At 47.3% G+C, this 16,833-nt stretch overlaps 1 protein-coding gene across 1 annotated transcript in view; it reads left to right on the top strand.

Moving 5' to 3' along the window:
* The window catches only part of galnt13 (UDP-N-acetyl-alpha-D-galactosamine:polypeptide N-acetylgalactosaminyltransferase 13), a 581,993-nt gene that overhangs the window by 485,682 nt on the left and 79,478 nt on the right, over window positions 1-16,833 (top strand). Inside the window, exons 9-10 of the mRNA XM_041201818.1 lie at window positions 2,271-2,410; window positions 10,453-10,551. Of these exons, the coding sequence (XP_041057752.1) occupies window positions 2,271-2,410; window positions 10,453-10,551 (239 nt within the window). The remainder of the gene's footprint in view (window positions 1-2,270; window positions 2,411-10,452; window positions 10,552-16,833) is intronic.

Below are 16,833 nucleotides of genomic sequence, written 5' to 3'. Positions count from 1 at the left end.
ACTGACCCTGAAAGAATAATTTTATAATTGTTGGAGTGCAGTCAAATGATTAATTAGGAGATTTTTAAAACTTTTTTTAAATAATTGTTTTTAAAAAAGCATTATCAGTATATCTTAGCATCTACGTTCACCCCATGTATGTCCAATCTTTAACTTGCTCTCTATAAAAAAAATTGTAAGTAATTTTATTATATTGCTTTTTGCTTTCTAGTCGGATGTCTCTGAAGAGTCTTTAATGTAATACTTGAAAAGCTTGATGACCTCACTCTAGCTCCATGCTGGGGGTGCCCAGTAATGAATGCTGCAATCAGAGGTAGAGGTGAAATTCTCACCAGAGAGATTGCTACTTCAAGACCCCAATCCAAGACCTTGAATCTTCCCTTGAGGCTTCCAAACTCCTCCACAAGCCTTCCGCCCACCACCCTTTCCTATCTCTCCCTCCTTCCATTATACTCCCCAGCAGCAACCTGGCACAGAAGTTTACTCGCCTGACAGCCAGCCAGCCTCTCAATCTAGCTGGCTGCATCTGGAAAATGGAAACAAAAATGTTACTGAGGTCCTGCCACTAAATTTGCTCAAGTAAGGACATGTCACTTCAGTTGTACAAAATCTTGATCAAACCTTGTTCAGCTTTGAGCTCCGCATCTCAGGATAGATATATTGGCCTTGAAGAGGGTAGAGCACAAATTTACCAGAATAATATCAGGGTTAAGTTATTAAGGCAGTTTGCAAAAAACAAGTTTAGAAAGTTGAGGAGTGAACTAATAGTGGCATTCAAAATTATAAATGGATTCAATAAGATAGATACATAAATATGATTTCATATGATGGGGGAATCCAGAACAGGCACCATAATCTTAAAATAAAATTGTATCATTTTGGAGTAAAATCAGGAAGATTTTTTCATTTACAAACAGGATGGAAATCTGAAACTCCCATTCACCAAAGGCTGTGGATGATTTGTAATTTTCAAGATTGAGATTGGTAGATTTTTATTAGGCCAGGGCCACAGGGTTATGGAGAAAGGGTGGTCAAATGGACCATAATGTAATAGGATAGTGGAACTGGCTCAAGAACCTAAATGGTCTATTCCTGTTGCTATGTAATTTTAAAATGTCAAGACTGCAATTTCTACATTCAATTTGCAGATTTCTAGCAACTACAGTACTTATAATTTTCAAGATTGAGATTGGTAGATTTTTATTAGGTCAGGGCCACAGGGTTATGGAGAAAGGGTGGTCAAATGGACCATAATGTAATAGGATAGTGGAACTGGCTCAAGAACCTAAATGGTCTATTCCTGTTGCTATGTAATCTTAACATTTCAAGACTGCAATTTCTACATTCAATTTGCAGATTTCTAGCAACTACAGTATTTTATTTTTCACTCACTGAGATTATTGTGATGGACTAAGATGTTATATTAGACACTTTTTTACTGATTATTTGTTCCCACGTTGTGAATTTCTGTAGCAAGCTTAATGTTATAATACCCAGATGTTCTATTTTGCTGACTTTAGCTGTCCTCAGTAGTTCTATACTGTGATTCTTTTGCCTTCCAATGCCATTTCTAAATTTAGTTCAATCTGCTGTTCTGCCCACATCTTTTTATTTGAAATGATCTCTTCATTTGAATTGAATCATGTAAGCAATACATCCTGTTGAAAGTTTGTTGTTTATTTGAACCGCTTAAGTTGTTATTGATTAATTCAAATTACAGCCGCTAAATGGGCCTGTGCAGTAAAACCTGCTGCTTAATTTAAGCAGTTAAGACTGTGAGTATTCAATTAAGCCTGGGCAAAATAAAGTAAATTCATTCACCAAAAAAATTGGAAATATGGGAGCCAATTGTTCATAGCAAGGCCCCATAAGCAGCTAATCAGATAAAAGACAAGTGAAGGTGGATTTTTTTGGTTGTGTTAAATGAGAGAGGAACATTACCAGGACAGCTTAAAACCTCTCTACTTTTCTTTAAATAATGCCATTTTTTTATATGTCCATCTGAACAAACAAATGGGAATTCGGTTTAACATTTCAGTTGAAAACTGGCACCTTTGAAAATGTTTCAACTGTCTCAGTACAGCACTGAAAGTGACAGTCTAAATTATGGCTCAAGTCCCGGACTGTTATCCCTTCCCGCCTTGACTAGATCTGTGTGTTTTCTCCTAAAACAAGTTATAATTTCAGGACACAGATGTGCTTTCCATGACAGAAACAGATTTTAAACCAACACCAGTGAATTGATACAATCTGTGACTTTGCACTTCCAGGTGTTGTTAAAGTGGATTATGGGGATGTGTCAGCTAGAAGAGGCCTAAGAGAAAGACTGAAGTGTAAATCTTTCTCATGGTACTTGGAAAATATTTATCCTGACTCCCAAATCCCAAGGCGTTACTACTTACTTGGTGAGGTAGGAATATTAAGATTTTTTTCTTTCTTCTTGGCAATCATTATTAACCTTTTTTTTGGTAATAAGTAAGGATAATTTAAATGAACTGTGCATTTGGGCAGAAACATTAATATTGCTCTGGGCTGACATGTTCCAATACTTTTTAAGATTGATTGTAGAAAATGCTGGAAATAGTCAGCAGGTCAGGCAGCATCTATAGAGAAACAGAATTAACATTTCAGGTTGATGATCTTTCATCAGAATGATTCTGATGAAAGTTCATCAAATTGAAATGTCCGTTCTATTTTTCCCTCCACAGATACTCTTTGATCTGCTGAGTATTTCCAACACTTCTATTCTTTTTTCAGATTTCCAGCATTATTTTGCTTTTATTTTAGGATTGATTAACGTTATGACTTGGAAAGCAGAGAATTACATTGATTTAGAAGCACTAAAACAGGCCATTTGGCCCAACCAGCCTATGCTGGTGGTTATGTTCCTGACAATCCTCCCACTTTATTTATTTCATCTCACCCTATTGACATATTATTCTATTCCATTCTCCCTTGTGTACATATCCCCTCAAACTCATCTATGCTATTCACCTGATCCACTCCATATGGTAACAAGTTTCACAGTGGGCTGAACTTAAGTGTTTTTATTTGCATTTCAGTATTTTTAAAATGCAGCAATACATTAATGAATCTCTATTATCCATAAAGAAAATAGAAAAAAGATGCGGGATCAATAAAATATATAGGAAATGGTTCTGATGGGTTGCAGGATGAGTGGGAGCACTCCTGCATTTCTTATTGTATTGGTCAATGGTATATGTCAGCAGCTGTCACCATTACCTGTCAAGCTTGTAGGTGGCCCCACAGTAGGATTTCCATTCCAAATGGAGCAATGAGCTGTCATGACCCTTGTCACATCTACAGATGGAACTCTGCTACCCTTGGAGCTATGGAGTACCACAGCTCCTCTGTGATGTATGCAGCATAGGTAATGTTGGATAACAGGATCTACTAAGGATCATTTCATATTTGGCTTCATACATCTGTGGCATTTTTTTCCAAATCAGTGTTCACGAAGGCAAAGCTGGTCTCTCAGTCAAAACTCTTCTATGCCTTCAAGCAAAAGGATTAGCCCTTTAAAGATCTCTTGCACACTGGATTTCCTTTCATCTAGCCAGTTGTTTTCCTGGCCCAGCAGTATTTGCATGTTTTCATACACTGAAGCATACTTGGACACGGTTCCCTCTATGGGTAGAATCGTCCCAGATTTGCACTAATTGTGGTAGTGGGCGGGTAAAACCACATTTTATCCACCGACTGCAATGGCGACTTCTCGCACCTTATCCCAAACCCGCCACATTAATTATGCATATCAGGAAAACACAACATTTCCATGGCGGGCAGGATGTCATTTGCCATTATCATGCCAGACACTGTATTTAAAGTGCAACTGTACGCACACCTCTCAGTGCTTTCAGGCCACAAATGCTGTATGGAAGACATGACCCCAAAAGGCAAGAAGACTGCAGCTCCCAGGTTCGATAACGTGTCCCTCGAGTGCCTCTTGGATGCAGTAGAGGCCCGCTGTGATGTCCTCTACCCCTGTTCTGGCTGCAGGATGGACAGCATCACTAATCCACTTGGGAGGCGGTGGCAGTGGTGGTCAGCGCCAATGCCCTGCAAAAGACAACAGCCACCCAGTGCCACAAGAGGATGAATGATGTCCTCTGTTCCGCCAGAGTAAGTCACTCTTCTCATCACTCTCAACTCACGCACTCACAAACCCATCACACATCCACAGGGCCCTCGCTCGTTGCCAGTTCAAGGGACATCACCATTCGCTCTCTCACACTCACCATCATTGTCCTCATCCCATCCATGGAACCACTCACCACCAGGCATACTTATCATCCAACTTGGCAGGCATCCTGCTTACACTCTCTCCATCTCTATTCATTGCAAGATAAGCTGGCGCACAACAAGAGGGAGAGGTTGCAGACTGGTGTGGGAATTCCTGAAATCAACGTCCTCCTGCCCTTTGAATACAGAGCCATCCAGCTGGCCAGCGAGGATCTGGACCATTCCTGTGCTGACGGTGAGGTCAGCGATGCACTACCAAGTGAGGACTCAGCAGTGCAACATCCATCAGACAACCATGCTGTGAGTGATGTATCCTGTTTCACAGGCTACTGTCTTGCACTAATTATCTCTCCATGCTTTCACAGGCACAGGAACATCTGGGAAACCGCCAAGAGAGTTCACGACCCAGGGCTTCCAATCAAGCCCCAAGGGAAGCTCAGAAAAGGAAACTGCTGAAACCCTCCCTGAAGATCCGTCACAGCATTCATCCACACCCTCCACCAGCGGAGAGACATACACCTTGGTGGGAATTAGCTTTACAGTAGCTTCAGGATCACAAACTGGGGAGCACATTGCACTTTCAGATCCGCAGCAGGCGGATCTTCCGTAGTGTCCAGAACTCGGAGGACTCCTGGAGGCCAGATATTTGCTGAGTCCGAGTCAGATGACAAGCCTCTCTTCTCGGTCATGTCACAATTGCTGGAGCTGCAAAGGCAAGCTCAGGAACATCAGGAAGAGATGTCCGCTGCACTCCCCAGATTGCAACAATGGAGGTGTCCATCTGTCTTCAGGTTGAGGTGATAGCGCCGGCTATCCCACCGAGGTCAACACTGGTGGGATGGCGGCCGCCATGGAGAATTTGATCCATGACGTCACTGCTGCACAGGCCAAACTCCATCGTCGATGCTGTAGTTGGCCTCCAACAGTGTGTACGCGAGAGGGGTGCAAGTCTGCCCGATCTCACTCCAGCTACTCCTTCTCCTCAAGGAGTCAGCCAAGGGCCCTTGGGCACCCATAGTGAGGAGGATCAGCAGGTTCACACCCCGGAGCCTTCCATCCAGGTGACTCCAGGAGTGTCCGGCCCATCCAAATCCCCTCTTCCTGTGACCTCAGCAGCTGCAGCTCCATAGGCCGAGGAGAGTGCCACTGCCACTGCAGGCTGGGGCCGTCCAGGCATTGGCCTTCCAGAAGACACCGCCAAAATCATCACAGTCGGCAGGCTGCCTCTGCCTCCGCTATGGATGTCCGGGCAGCACCAACATGTAGCGGCAGGGTTAGGCAAGTTAAGAAGATGTAGTTGCCTAGCCTGGGCACAAGTATCAATCACATGTATGTAATGTTCACTATTGTAAATAAACTCCCAGGAATGTCCCTCCACCTATGGCTTCTTGTTCTGATGAGCAGGGTTCCTGTCACTCAGATGTGAAATCTTTCCGCACAAGATAAAGGCAGGTGTCTCAGTCCAGGACCCCTTCCCTGAGTTTTGATTAATCTTCAGACCAAAGTGATGGTCCGGCCTTACACTCCCTGGACATATTAGTGATGCCTGAACCTCAATGGTGCTTGTTATTGCTGCCAGAATGTCATGGGCAGGCATCACAGAGTTCCATCATTCTCTCTGTGTGCTTTCAGCACCTTTAAGGTGGGGCTGGCCCCCATCTCTTCAGTATCTGTGACCGGTGACACTGTGCCCGTGAAGGGGCCAGGTACTGAAGGTGGACTGTGTTACCATGATATGACCCTGATCACAGAGTGCAAGTGAGCTGCCCTCGGCCAGCAGGAGTCCTACATTCTCAGAGTCTATGTGAAGATCTATGGAGTGTCCTCACCGCATGTCGTCATCGTCCTCCTGCAGTCAAGCAACTGTTAGGGCCTCCACTACGTCTCCATGACAGGAGCATCACAGAGGGTATGTATGCTGCCATAAGCCAGATTGGAGTCAAATGTTTGTAGATGCAATGTGAGGGTCTGTGGTGTCTCCTTACTGCATGTCGTCAACATCCTCCACACCAAGTATACCTGCTTCGTCTGGCCAGTGCGAGGATCCAATTGCCGTCATCTTCGAGGACCTCCTCGCTCTCATCATCATTGATGTCCTCCTCATCGGAGGAGACCTCCAGCACCTGCATCTACTCCTCAGCCAGCTCCTCTCCCCTGCAGCGCCAGGTTGTAAAGGGTGCAGCAGACAATGACAATGTGTGACATCCCCTGTGGACTGTATTGTAGGCTCCACCCAACCAGTCCAGGTTCCAGAACTTCATTTTCAGCATCCCAGTGGTTTGCTCCACCAAGTTGCGAGTTGCAGCATGAGCCTTGTTATACCATCTCTGCTGCATCCTGAGGCCGCCGCACGGGTGTCATCAGTCACGTCCTCTGCGGGTAGCCCTTGAAGCCAACCGTGCAGCTGCTGTGACTGTGGAAGACGTCAAGGATCTGTGACTGACTGAGAATGTAGGAGTCATGGACACTCCCTGAAAACTCTGCATAGACCTACAGGATGCGTTTGTGGTGGTCACACACTTGCTGTACAATGAGAAAATAGAAGCCCTTGTGGTTGACATAGTTGACTGTGTGTTGCAATGGAGATCTGAACGCCAGGTGAGTGCAGTCGATCAAACCATGCACCTATGGGAAACCTGAGATCTGGGAAAATCCAATCGTTCTTGCTTCACAGTTCTCTTGATCCCGGGCGAAATGCATAAAGTTGTGTGCCCTGGCAAAGGTGGCATCCATGATGTCATGGATGCACTTGTGGGTGGAGGCTTGTGATATCCCACAGAGGACACCCTGAAAGGAACCACTGGCGTAAAAATTGAGCACCGCTGCCACTTTCACGTCCCCATGGCACCAAATCCTGCAGTAAGTGGCAGATATGACCGACCAGTTCTCTAGACACGTGCCACTGGTTCTTAGTCAAATGCAGGAATGAAAGGCAGCGTCTATAGACCTTGGGTCTAGCTAGCTGCCAACCAGCGATAGTTTGCTGTGGCTCTTGGGCGTCGTGTCCAGGAGCCCCAGCCGCCCCTTCTGAAGGTTCTGCTCCTTCCTCTGCCCAGCCAGGGGCCTCTGTTGCTCTCTTCTCCGTCGTTTCCACTCTCTGTACGCCAGAAGGTATACAGCTAGTTCACCAGGCTGCACGCTCCTGATGTATTACCCCTGCAGGATGAAAGAGAGAAATGCGTGGGTTAGCTTGTGTATACTAAGAACCTTTCTTGGTCAAGTCTAAAAGCCCCTTAACACGTCGCAGAAAGTACTGGCCACACTTTGATGGCCAGAGTTTAGTGTACTGCATGTCTGCCCAAAACCCCACCCATGTTTGCCCCACTCCACCTGACCAATTGGTGGCAACTTTGCCCACTAGACTGCCTGGTGTGCTCACAGCTCAAGTGCAGACATTCTGCTAACCCACACTGCAAGGCTGCACTGTTAGCTTGAATCATGGGGAGACCGGTCCAAACCAGGATGTTGACATTGCAAGGGGCTGTGAGTGCCTCCACCATTGACTGCTCCATGGCCAGCTTTAGCAAGGAGATTGTACACCGTGCCCAGTCTTCCAACTGTTCTGCAGTCCATTAAAATGCTCATTAACTTGCAGTCTGTGCCAAGGGGTGAAAAGCTCTGGAGCACTTGGTGGCACTTTCATGCCTCTGCATTGCTTGAGTGGGCAGATAAGCTATAGGCCCGACTCCACTCATGTCAATGTGGCTGTACCTGAACTGTCTCAGCCGCAGAGGAATGGTCGCTTTATACAAGGTTGTCCTAATGCTTGGCTGCTTCCCTCCCCACTACCCCACATATGTTTGCGCACTACCTTCAACCACAGGGCAGCCTTTGACCCCACTCCCAAGTCACCTGAACTGCAGGGCAGCTCTTTCCCCCGTGCCTCTAACCTGCCTCGAGCTTGAAGTCCAACAGGCAACCCAGGTGAGCGCTGCACAACGTTACTGCGTACCCACCTCCAAGTTCTCAAAGTGCAGGCCACCAGGTGCATGTTTTATATATGATGTTCTGCACGCTGAAGTGGGTGGACAACCTAGAGGGGAGGGATGATTCCTGCAAGTTGGCCTTATAATGACATGCAGATGTATTACAATGAGGTTCCCGACATCTGATGGTGGGGAATGTGGCCCGCCATCGACGGGCTGTGCGGATGATCACAAACTGGTTTCACGGCATCGTGAAACCGATTTTTGCCCTTCTCGCCATGTTGTCCGCACACGCCACCATGCATGCCCAACGTCAGCAGGCACAGCTGATTCCACCCTATGTGTCTATTGTAAGATAATGGTTGGAGCCGTGTGTAGTTTTGGGCTTCACGTTACAGGAAGGACGCTGAGGCAAAATAAACTGTATGTCTCAGACTCACTAGGAGATACAAACATGAAAAGACACGTTTTGAGCTGTTTGCTTTAAAATATGGGAGATTAAGGGGTAATTTGATAGAGCTGTTTAAGTTTATGAAGGATTAGGACTGATAGAAAACAAAATGTTTCAGTGATAAGGAGACTAGAATAAGGGGATTCAAATATAAGAGATTTCAGACAGAAAACATAGAATCATACAACACATAAGGAGGCCATCTTACCAATCCTACTTGTGCCAGCTCTTGGTGATCCAGTTGGCACCACGCTGCTACTCTTTTTCCATAGCCTTGCAGTTCTTTTTCCTTTCAAGTATATGTCCAATTGCTCTTTGAAAGTTAATATTAATTATGCTTCCACCACCCTTGCAGGCAGTGCATTCCAGATTATAGCAACTTGCTGCATTAAAAAAGATCTGCTCATCTTCCCTCTGGTTCTTTTCCAATTATCTTAAAGTTGTGTTCTCTGGTTACTGACCTTCCTCCCAGTTGAAACATGTAATCAAAAACCCTCATCATTTTGAACACCTCTCTTAAATCCTTTTTACACAAAATGTTTTAAGTCTGTGGAATACAATACCAATCAATTAATGAAATGCAATATCATTTAATTAATGATTGAAGTGTAACCATATGAACTTCTAAGAATAGGTTAGATTACTGGTTGAAGGAAAGGAGAACAAAAGGCAAATGGGAAAAGGGTGGGCATATTACTGTGCACCTGTAGAATTATACACCATCACGGTCTAGTTAGGCAGCCAGTTTCTTCATTGTAATTTCTGTGTACTTCTATATACTAAATTAAGTGAGGGGCTAGCTTCAAAACTCAAGCAAGACCAACCATTCGCACTGTGAAAACAGACAGATATGCATCAATTTTGTCCATGTCCCAAATTTGGGCTTAATGCTACACCATCAGTCATAGGAGGCTCCAGTAATAACTTAATGCCCTTGATACCACTTGCATAGAAATTCTAGAAAGGCTTAAAGGGTTCAAAGACAATGGGGGGAGAAATTCAGCGGCATAGCGCTGCTTCAAGTGGCATAACACAGACTATATTACCACAGGCTACCACCCATTTAGTATGCATGGCTTTTCTTCATGATATCAATGGGGAACACTATGCAGGTAACAGCCTACAGTGCTGCCTTCCCCCAAGGAACTGACCCAGATCTGTGAAATGCCCCAAGAAGCGGTGCTATGCAAACAAATCTCTCCTCCAATAAATCCCCATGGATGAATGTTATTCTGTGATTCTGTACAGCTGAAACATTAAATGAAACTGGGGACAGAACCTTCTTGGTGCTGATAATCATGATAGAGCTAGTGAAGACAGGAATGATATCATTTTTTGGAAACAGGTCAAGCTGGATACCTACATTCAAAATGGCCATTGTATCAAACCTGACATCAGAAACTTGCGAAAAAAAAAACTTGAACATGTTATCAGGAACAAACTGCCCTGAAACGACCTAACAAACAGCAGTGTACATAATTTTAAAGAGACAAAAGAAAATTCAGAAGCTATGATATTCCACACAGCACATGCCAGAATTTCTCCTTTTGCCTTCAATTGTGTAATCCTGATCCTAATCATCATATTTGTCCATTCTCTAAAAGTGTTAATTCCATTAGATGACTGTTTATTCTACATACCCACTGATCATTGAGAAGAAGCACAGACTTGAATTTCTTCTGTTCATAGCTTTGCTTGAGGCGAGTTTTGTACTGCTGTACCTGAGTATATATAGTCCTAGAAAATTTGAATCCACAGTGATTTCAACTTGAATGTGTTTTTCCATAACTGTTCAAATCTCATCATTTTCAGATTAGAAATGTTGCTACAAACCAGTGCCTTGATAATATGGGGCGGAAGGAAAATGAAAAAGTGGGCATCTTCAATTGCCATGGTATGGGAGGAAATCAGGTAAGATCCCAATGCTTCCTGGTAGAATTGTTATAATTTTTTTTCCTTCCATTTCCTGCCTGGTACCTGGGCATATTGATAGACTAGCCAGCTGCTAGGTGGGATAACCGGTGGCAGAGGACTGCAGCCAGGGAACCTATGGGATAGTCCCTGGCAATTGGGAGGAGGGAGGGAGACAGACCTCTGGGAAACCCATGCAACAATTGTTGAATTAAGGTTGCCAGTTGCACTATTGGAGCCTGTTTTAAATGTTTTAGTGAAGTGTTCCGCCTCAATTTACACACTAGAAAACCTCCCACCTCTTGGAGGCAGGGCATTCACATGACAAGTCCATGACAAGACAGCAACAGGTGCATACCTGGTGAATTAGGGATAGTTTCCCTTTTACACTATTTTTAACCTGACCCAGCTCTCTTCTGCCCATTGTGACAGGGTTAATATTGAGACCAACACATCAGAAGTCCGTTCCAAGTTTACAAAAGTTAGCTCTAGGGCTGTAGAATCACAGCTCCCATAATACATAATCAATTTTATTAGATACTTTTAGAAAATCATTTGTTCCTGTATTACAATATGTATGTTGGCATTATTGAAGCCGACATAAATGAAAATGTGGTGCAACTCTAACCTGTAACCGTATGCAGCTTCTTTTTCTTCCTGCCTTCCCCTTCCCCTGTAAGGATGTGTGTCACCTAAAATGTGCTTCATTCGACTTGACCTCACGTAAACTGCACCTGTCCCAATTTGTGGGTTAAGGTCATAACCTTACTGCCAGTATGCTCCTTGATAGGGCATTGAACCTGGAAATGGATGCCTGCAGAATTGACGATGACTATCAGTTATGGGTTATTCTGGCTGTTGCACAAAAACAAGAGTTAGAAGGCCTATAGCCAGAAGAATGGCAGAATGAGAAAATAAGAGACACCTTTTGTCAGGTCTGCCATGGTTTGCAGAGCCTGTCCTTCTAAGCTCATAAGCAGAATTTTCAGGTCGATGGGTAGGTACAGTCGGTGGGCCTGGGATCGGTCGGGAAACAGGCTGCCGCTGCAATTGGCCCCCGACCGAGATTTCACGCTGGCAGCTCCCCACTTGCTGGGAAGGGCGGGAGCCTGTCAGCCGCCGAGTCCAGGATGGCCAGTTGAAAAATGGCACAGGCAGCCCCTTGAATGCTGCCATGGAAGAACGTCCCTTCTGCATCTTCAACATTCAAGTTGTGGAGTTGAGTGTGGCTGGAGGCGCCAGGCGGGAGTGCAGGTCGGGTGGGCACTCAGCCCCCCGCTTTTCAGATTAGTGCCTCACAGTCCTCCTGGAGGAGGTGGCTGCCAGGAGGGACACCCTTGTCCTCAGAAGTGGGTGGAGGATGCCACCACACCTCACAAAGAGAGCATGGGAGGAGGCTGCAGCACAGGTCAGCAGCCATGATGTGGTGCGGCACACATGGGTGCAGTGCCGGAGGAGGTTCAATGACCTGTTGCGCTCAGGAAGGATGAGCACCATGTTGGCATGGATCAGTGTGCAAATGTGTTAAGGTATGGCCATCCCCCCCATGGACCTCAGGGGTGCTAGAGTCTGAGTGCCAACTGTCAGTGACACCGGAGTTGGATAAGGGGGTGAGCCCTGGTTGCTTGACCTGAATATCTCGCAGCTCGAACGCCGCCACTCGGATGTGCCCTGCAAGGTGGTCCTCGGGTGGGGTTAGCCAGGCTGCAATGGTGCTGCAGGTAGAGAGTGGACTAATCAATGCTCCTCTATCCTTTCAGGAGAAGATGAGCTATAACCAATCAGAGAGGACCATCATAGGCGGAGCCCCAACCTGCTGCTGCTGCTGCTGCTGACCAGGTTTGAGCAGGACTGTCTAGAGCTGGAGAGCCGACACGCTCCACGTGCCACCTGGCATGGAGAGGCAGGGGTGCCAGACAAAGGTAAGAGTGTAGTGCAGAGAGGTGAGAATTTCAGACTGTGCAACCATTCTAGTGTAGTCTCTTCATTGATGGGACCCTCAAATCTGGAGTCCCCATTGGTCATTGAAAGACGATGGCACCATGATGCAGATCTCCATTGTCTCACCAGGGTGCCTGGCATGCACAATGACAGTGTAATGACTTTAACTAATAAGATGTCCTTGTTCTCTCTTAGATTTGCCAGCACACACTCGCTCTCTGGACCCCGAAGAGCCACCTTGATGCCAGAGGACCACCGGGCTTCACTTGTACCTGCGTCACAGCCACTCTCTGAACCAGGCACCAGTGCAGATTCCAGCACCTCAGTGGGCATTAGATCAGTGGCTAGAATGTCAGTGCACATCAGTGAGGGTACTTCATACTTGCTTGTGGTCCAGATAAAGGCAGAGAGTGTCCAGGGCGCCAGCAGTTAGAGGGCTTCTGGAGAGCAGGACGATGCTGAGCCGAAGGCAAATCTTGAGCCTCTGGATCGTCCATGAAGTGGCAGATGCTGGTTATCCAGTGGATGTGCAAGAGTATCTGGCAGAGATCCATGAGAGTCTGCATGCCATAGTCTCCGTTGTGGAGGAGTCCATGCGGAGCATGAACACTGCGTTGACCATCATGGCTGAGTGCAATGCCTCCTCCATTGAGAGAGTGGCGACTCTCATGGAGAGACAGCTCCAGGAACAGAATCAGGGGTTCCTGGGGTTACGCTCGGACCTCAAGCCCTCACACAGACAATGCCCTCAGGTGGTTAGTGCATGTGTAGGAGATGGATGAAGCAACCAGTATCCCAGCTAGATGCCCGTCCATCATTGGTGAACAGGGAGGTCCAGACCCACCAAAGAGCCTCGGCACCTGTGAGTGCCTCAGGATGTAAGCATCATGGGAGCTGCCAGGGTACCTTGCACACACTTGCACAATCTGCGTTTTGTGGTCACACACTATCTGCTTGTTCATGGAATGGAATCCCTTCCTGTTGACGAAGGCACCCAACTAAGCTGCTGGTGCTTTGATGGACTTGTGTGTGCAGTTGATGGCACCTTGGATGCAGGAACCCAGCAATCACTGCAAGGCCTCTGGCTTGCTCAGCCTGGCTGGCCTTGTCCGTACAGTAAAGAATAAATGTCAATACCCGCCTGAACAGAGCTTCTGTCACCAGCTTCACTCAACTGTGGACAGCTGATTGGAGACTCCACACAGATCCCCCACTGACCCCTGGAAAGAGCCGGAGGCACAGAAGTTGAGTGCCACTGGCCTGGGGTGTCCACCCACACAGTTGGAGCTGACCTCAGGCCCCATCATCTGGCAAATGGAGGTCATGGTCTCCCTGGAGAGGCGGAGCCTCCTTTGGCATTGCACCTGAGACACAGAGGTAGCTGCATTGCTGCCTGTAAGGCCTGGTAGCAGGATAGTGGTGTCTTCTGTGGCCCCTTCCGCCTTGGACTTCCTGCTGGCCCTGCGCTTCTTGTGTCTGCACCTCTCCTCCCACAGGTCCCTCCCGGGGCATTGGGATGCCTGGCCTCTCTCTTCCTCCTCAGAGGAGGTGCCACCAGTGGAGACCGCCATCCCCATTACCAGGGTAACTGAAGGCTGTCTGATACCTGGAAGGGTCCACACGGTCTGAATCCTCTGGGGGTCTTGGACACACCAATAAGTCCTGAAATGAAGCCTGAAAATGCTAACAATGAAGCTCTGAATAGAGATGAAGCTGCCAAGTACCAATAAGCAACCAGCAGCAAACAACCTCCAAAACTCCTCACTCCTCACAATGGCAATGCCGAGTACCCTTTTTATCCTGCCCCTGGATGAGGTTTAACAAATTGTCAGCTGCCCGCCTGCCCATTTAGCCTGTGCGACAAGTGCGAAATCACACAAGCAATGTAAAATCTATTTACTTGTCTTGTTAATGGCCTGAACTGGCCTCATAATTGATGGCGGGTGTGGCTCCGACTCCCGTGCATCCACCAACCGAAATATAGCACGAGTGCACGATGATGTCAGGAGGCTCGCCCGATGTCATCACGTGCTATTTTACACTCAAGCAGGTCGGGCGCACATCCTCCCACTCAGCGAAAAATTCAGCCCTGTGCAATTTTGGTATCGTCGTGCATTGGGAGTGAGAGCGAGATCTTGGTCTTGTTTCTGTTGAGTACCCTTCCTAATGGGCCTCTGACACTTTGAGACAAGCAAATGAGGAAGGAGATAACATTTAACCCATCCTTCCTTCTTTGCAGAGTTTTAGGTTGCTCGTATCTGTAGTAGGTAAAAGCAATCCATCCTCCCTTCAGGAATGCCCAGGCAATGCGACGGTCTGATGTCACTGCCTTGGCCCTTTTTCCCTCTGCTTTGTACGCTATAATCAAGGCTTGCTGCATGCAAAGCAGAGTGAAATCCGCCCCAGTGTAGATTTTCAACTTCTCACCCATGCGTAAAACTGCCATTTTGGATCAGTAAGTTGCTCCAACAACTCATCAAATCCAACACCCATCTAGGACCCTCCACCCCTGCCTGTCCCTCCGTCCCCACCCCATCTTCCAATCCCAGCCCCAGCCGTGTATTCACTATACCCCCTGACCTTCCCCTCTCCGACGCTGAACGTTCAGTGCTCAGCAAAGGACTTAGTTTCATACCCTTACGCCCTCATCTCAATGAATTTCGGGCTCGGCATGATGCTGAAGTCTTCTTCCGCCGTCTTCGTCTCACGGCTCACTTCTTTGGGCAGGAGTCCTCGCCCCGTTCAACGGATCCTTTTACCCACCTCCAATACTCTCCCTCCACCTGGACCCCTCCCTCTAGATTCTTACCTTCTCTTCATCTTTTCATTGAGAACTGTCGGCGTGACATTAGTCATCTCAATTTCTCTGCTCCTCTCACCCATTCTAACCTGTCTCTCTCTGAACTTACTGCACTCCGTTCTCTCAGGTCCAACCCCAGCATTGTCATCAAACCCGCTGATAAGAATGGTGCTGTTGTTGTCTGGCGCACTGACCTCTACCTCGCGGAGGCTGAGCGTCAACTCGCAGACACTTCCTCCTACCTCTCCCTGGACCATGACCCCACCACTGAATATTAAGCCATTTTTTCCAGGACTGTCGCTGACCTCATCTCCTCTGGGGATCTTCCTCCCACAGCTTCCAACCTGATAGTCGCCCAACCTCGGACGGCCCACTTCTACCTCCTACCCAAAATCCACAAACAGAACTGTCCCGGTCGACCAATCGTGTCAGCTTGCTCCTGCCCCACGGAACTCATTTCTTGTTATCTTGAGTCCCTTCTCTCTCCCCTTGTCCAGTCCCTTCCCACCTACATCCGTAATTCCTCTGACACCTTACGTCACATCAACGATTTCCAGTTCCCTGGCCCCAACCGCTTCCTCTTCACCATGGACGTCCAATCCCTCTGCACTTCCATCCCCCACCAGGATGGTCTGAGGGCCCTTAGCTTCTTCCTCGAATAGAGACCCGAACAATCCCCATGCACCACTACACTCTTCCGTCTGGCTGAACTTGTTCTCACACTGATCAATTTCTCCTTCAACTCCTCTCACTTCCTCCAAATAAAAGGTGTGGCTATGGGTACCCTCATGGGCCCCAGCTATGCCTGTCTCTTTATGGGGTATGTGGAACATTCCTTGTTCCAGTCCTACTCCGGCCCCCTTCCACAACTCTTTCTCCGGTACATCAATGATTACTTCGGTGCTGCTTCATGCTCTCGTCAGGACTAGGAAAAATTTATTAATTTTGCTTCCAATCTCCACCCCTCCATTATTTTCACATGGTCCATCTCTGACACTTCCCTTCCCTTCCTTGACCTCTCTGTCTCAATCTCTGGTGATAAACTGTCCACCAATATCCATTACAAGCCTACCGACTCCCACAACTACCTCGACTACAGCTCCTCACACGCCGCTTCCTGTAAGGACTCCATCCCATTCTCTCAGTTCCTTCGCCTCTGTCGCATCAGTTCTGATAATGCTACCTTCAAAAACAGTTCCTCTGACATGTCCTCCTTCTTCCTTAACCAAGGTTTTCCACCCACGGTCGTTGACAGGGCCCTCAACCATGTCCAGCCTATCTCCCGCGCATCCACCCTCACGCCTTCTCCCTCCCAGAAACATGATAGGGTCCCCCTTGTCCTCACTTATCACCCCACCAGCCTCCGCATTCAAAAGATCATCCTCCACCATTTCCGCCAACTCCAGCATGATGCCACCACCAAACACATCTTCCCTTCACCCCCCCGGCGGCATTCTGTAGGGATCGTTCCCTCCTGGACACGCTGATCCACTCCTCCATCACCCCCTACTCCTCAACCCCCACCTATGGCACCTCCCCAT

The sequence above is a fragment of the Carcharodon carcharias genome, chromosome 12 (assembly GCF_017639515.1).
Source record: "Carcharodon carcharias isolate sCarCar2 chromosome 12, sCarCar2.pri, whole genome shotgun sequence".
Lineage (NCBI taxonomy): Eukaryota > Metazoa > Chordata > Chondrichthyes > Lamniformes > Lamnidae > Carcharodon > Carcharodon carcharias.
This window is presented reverse-complemented; position numbering and strand designations above follow the sequence as displayed.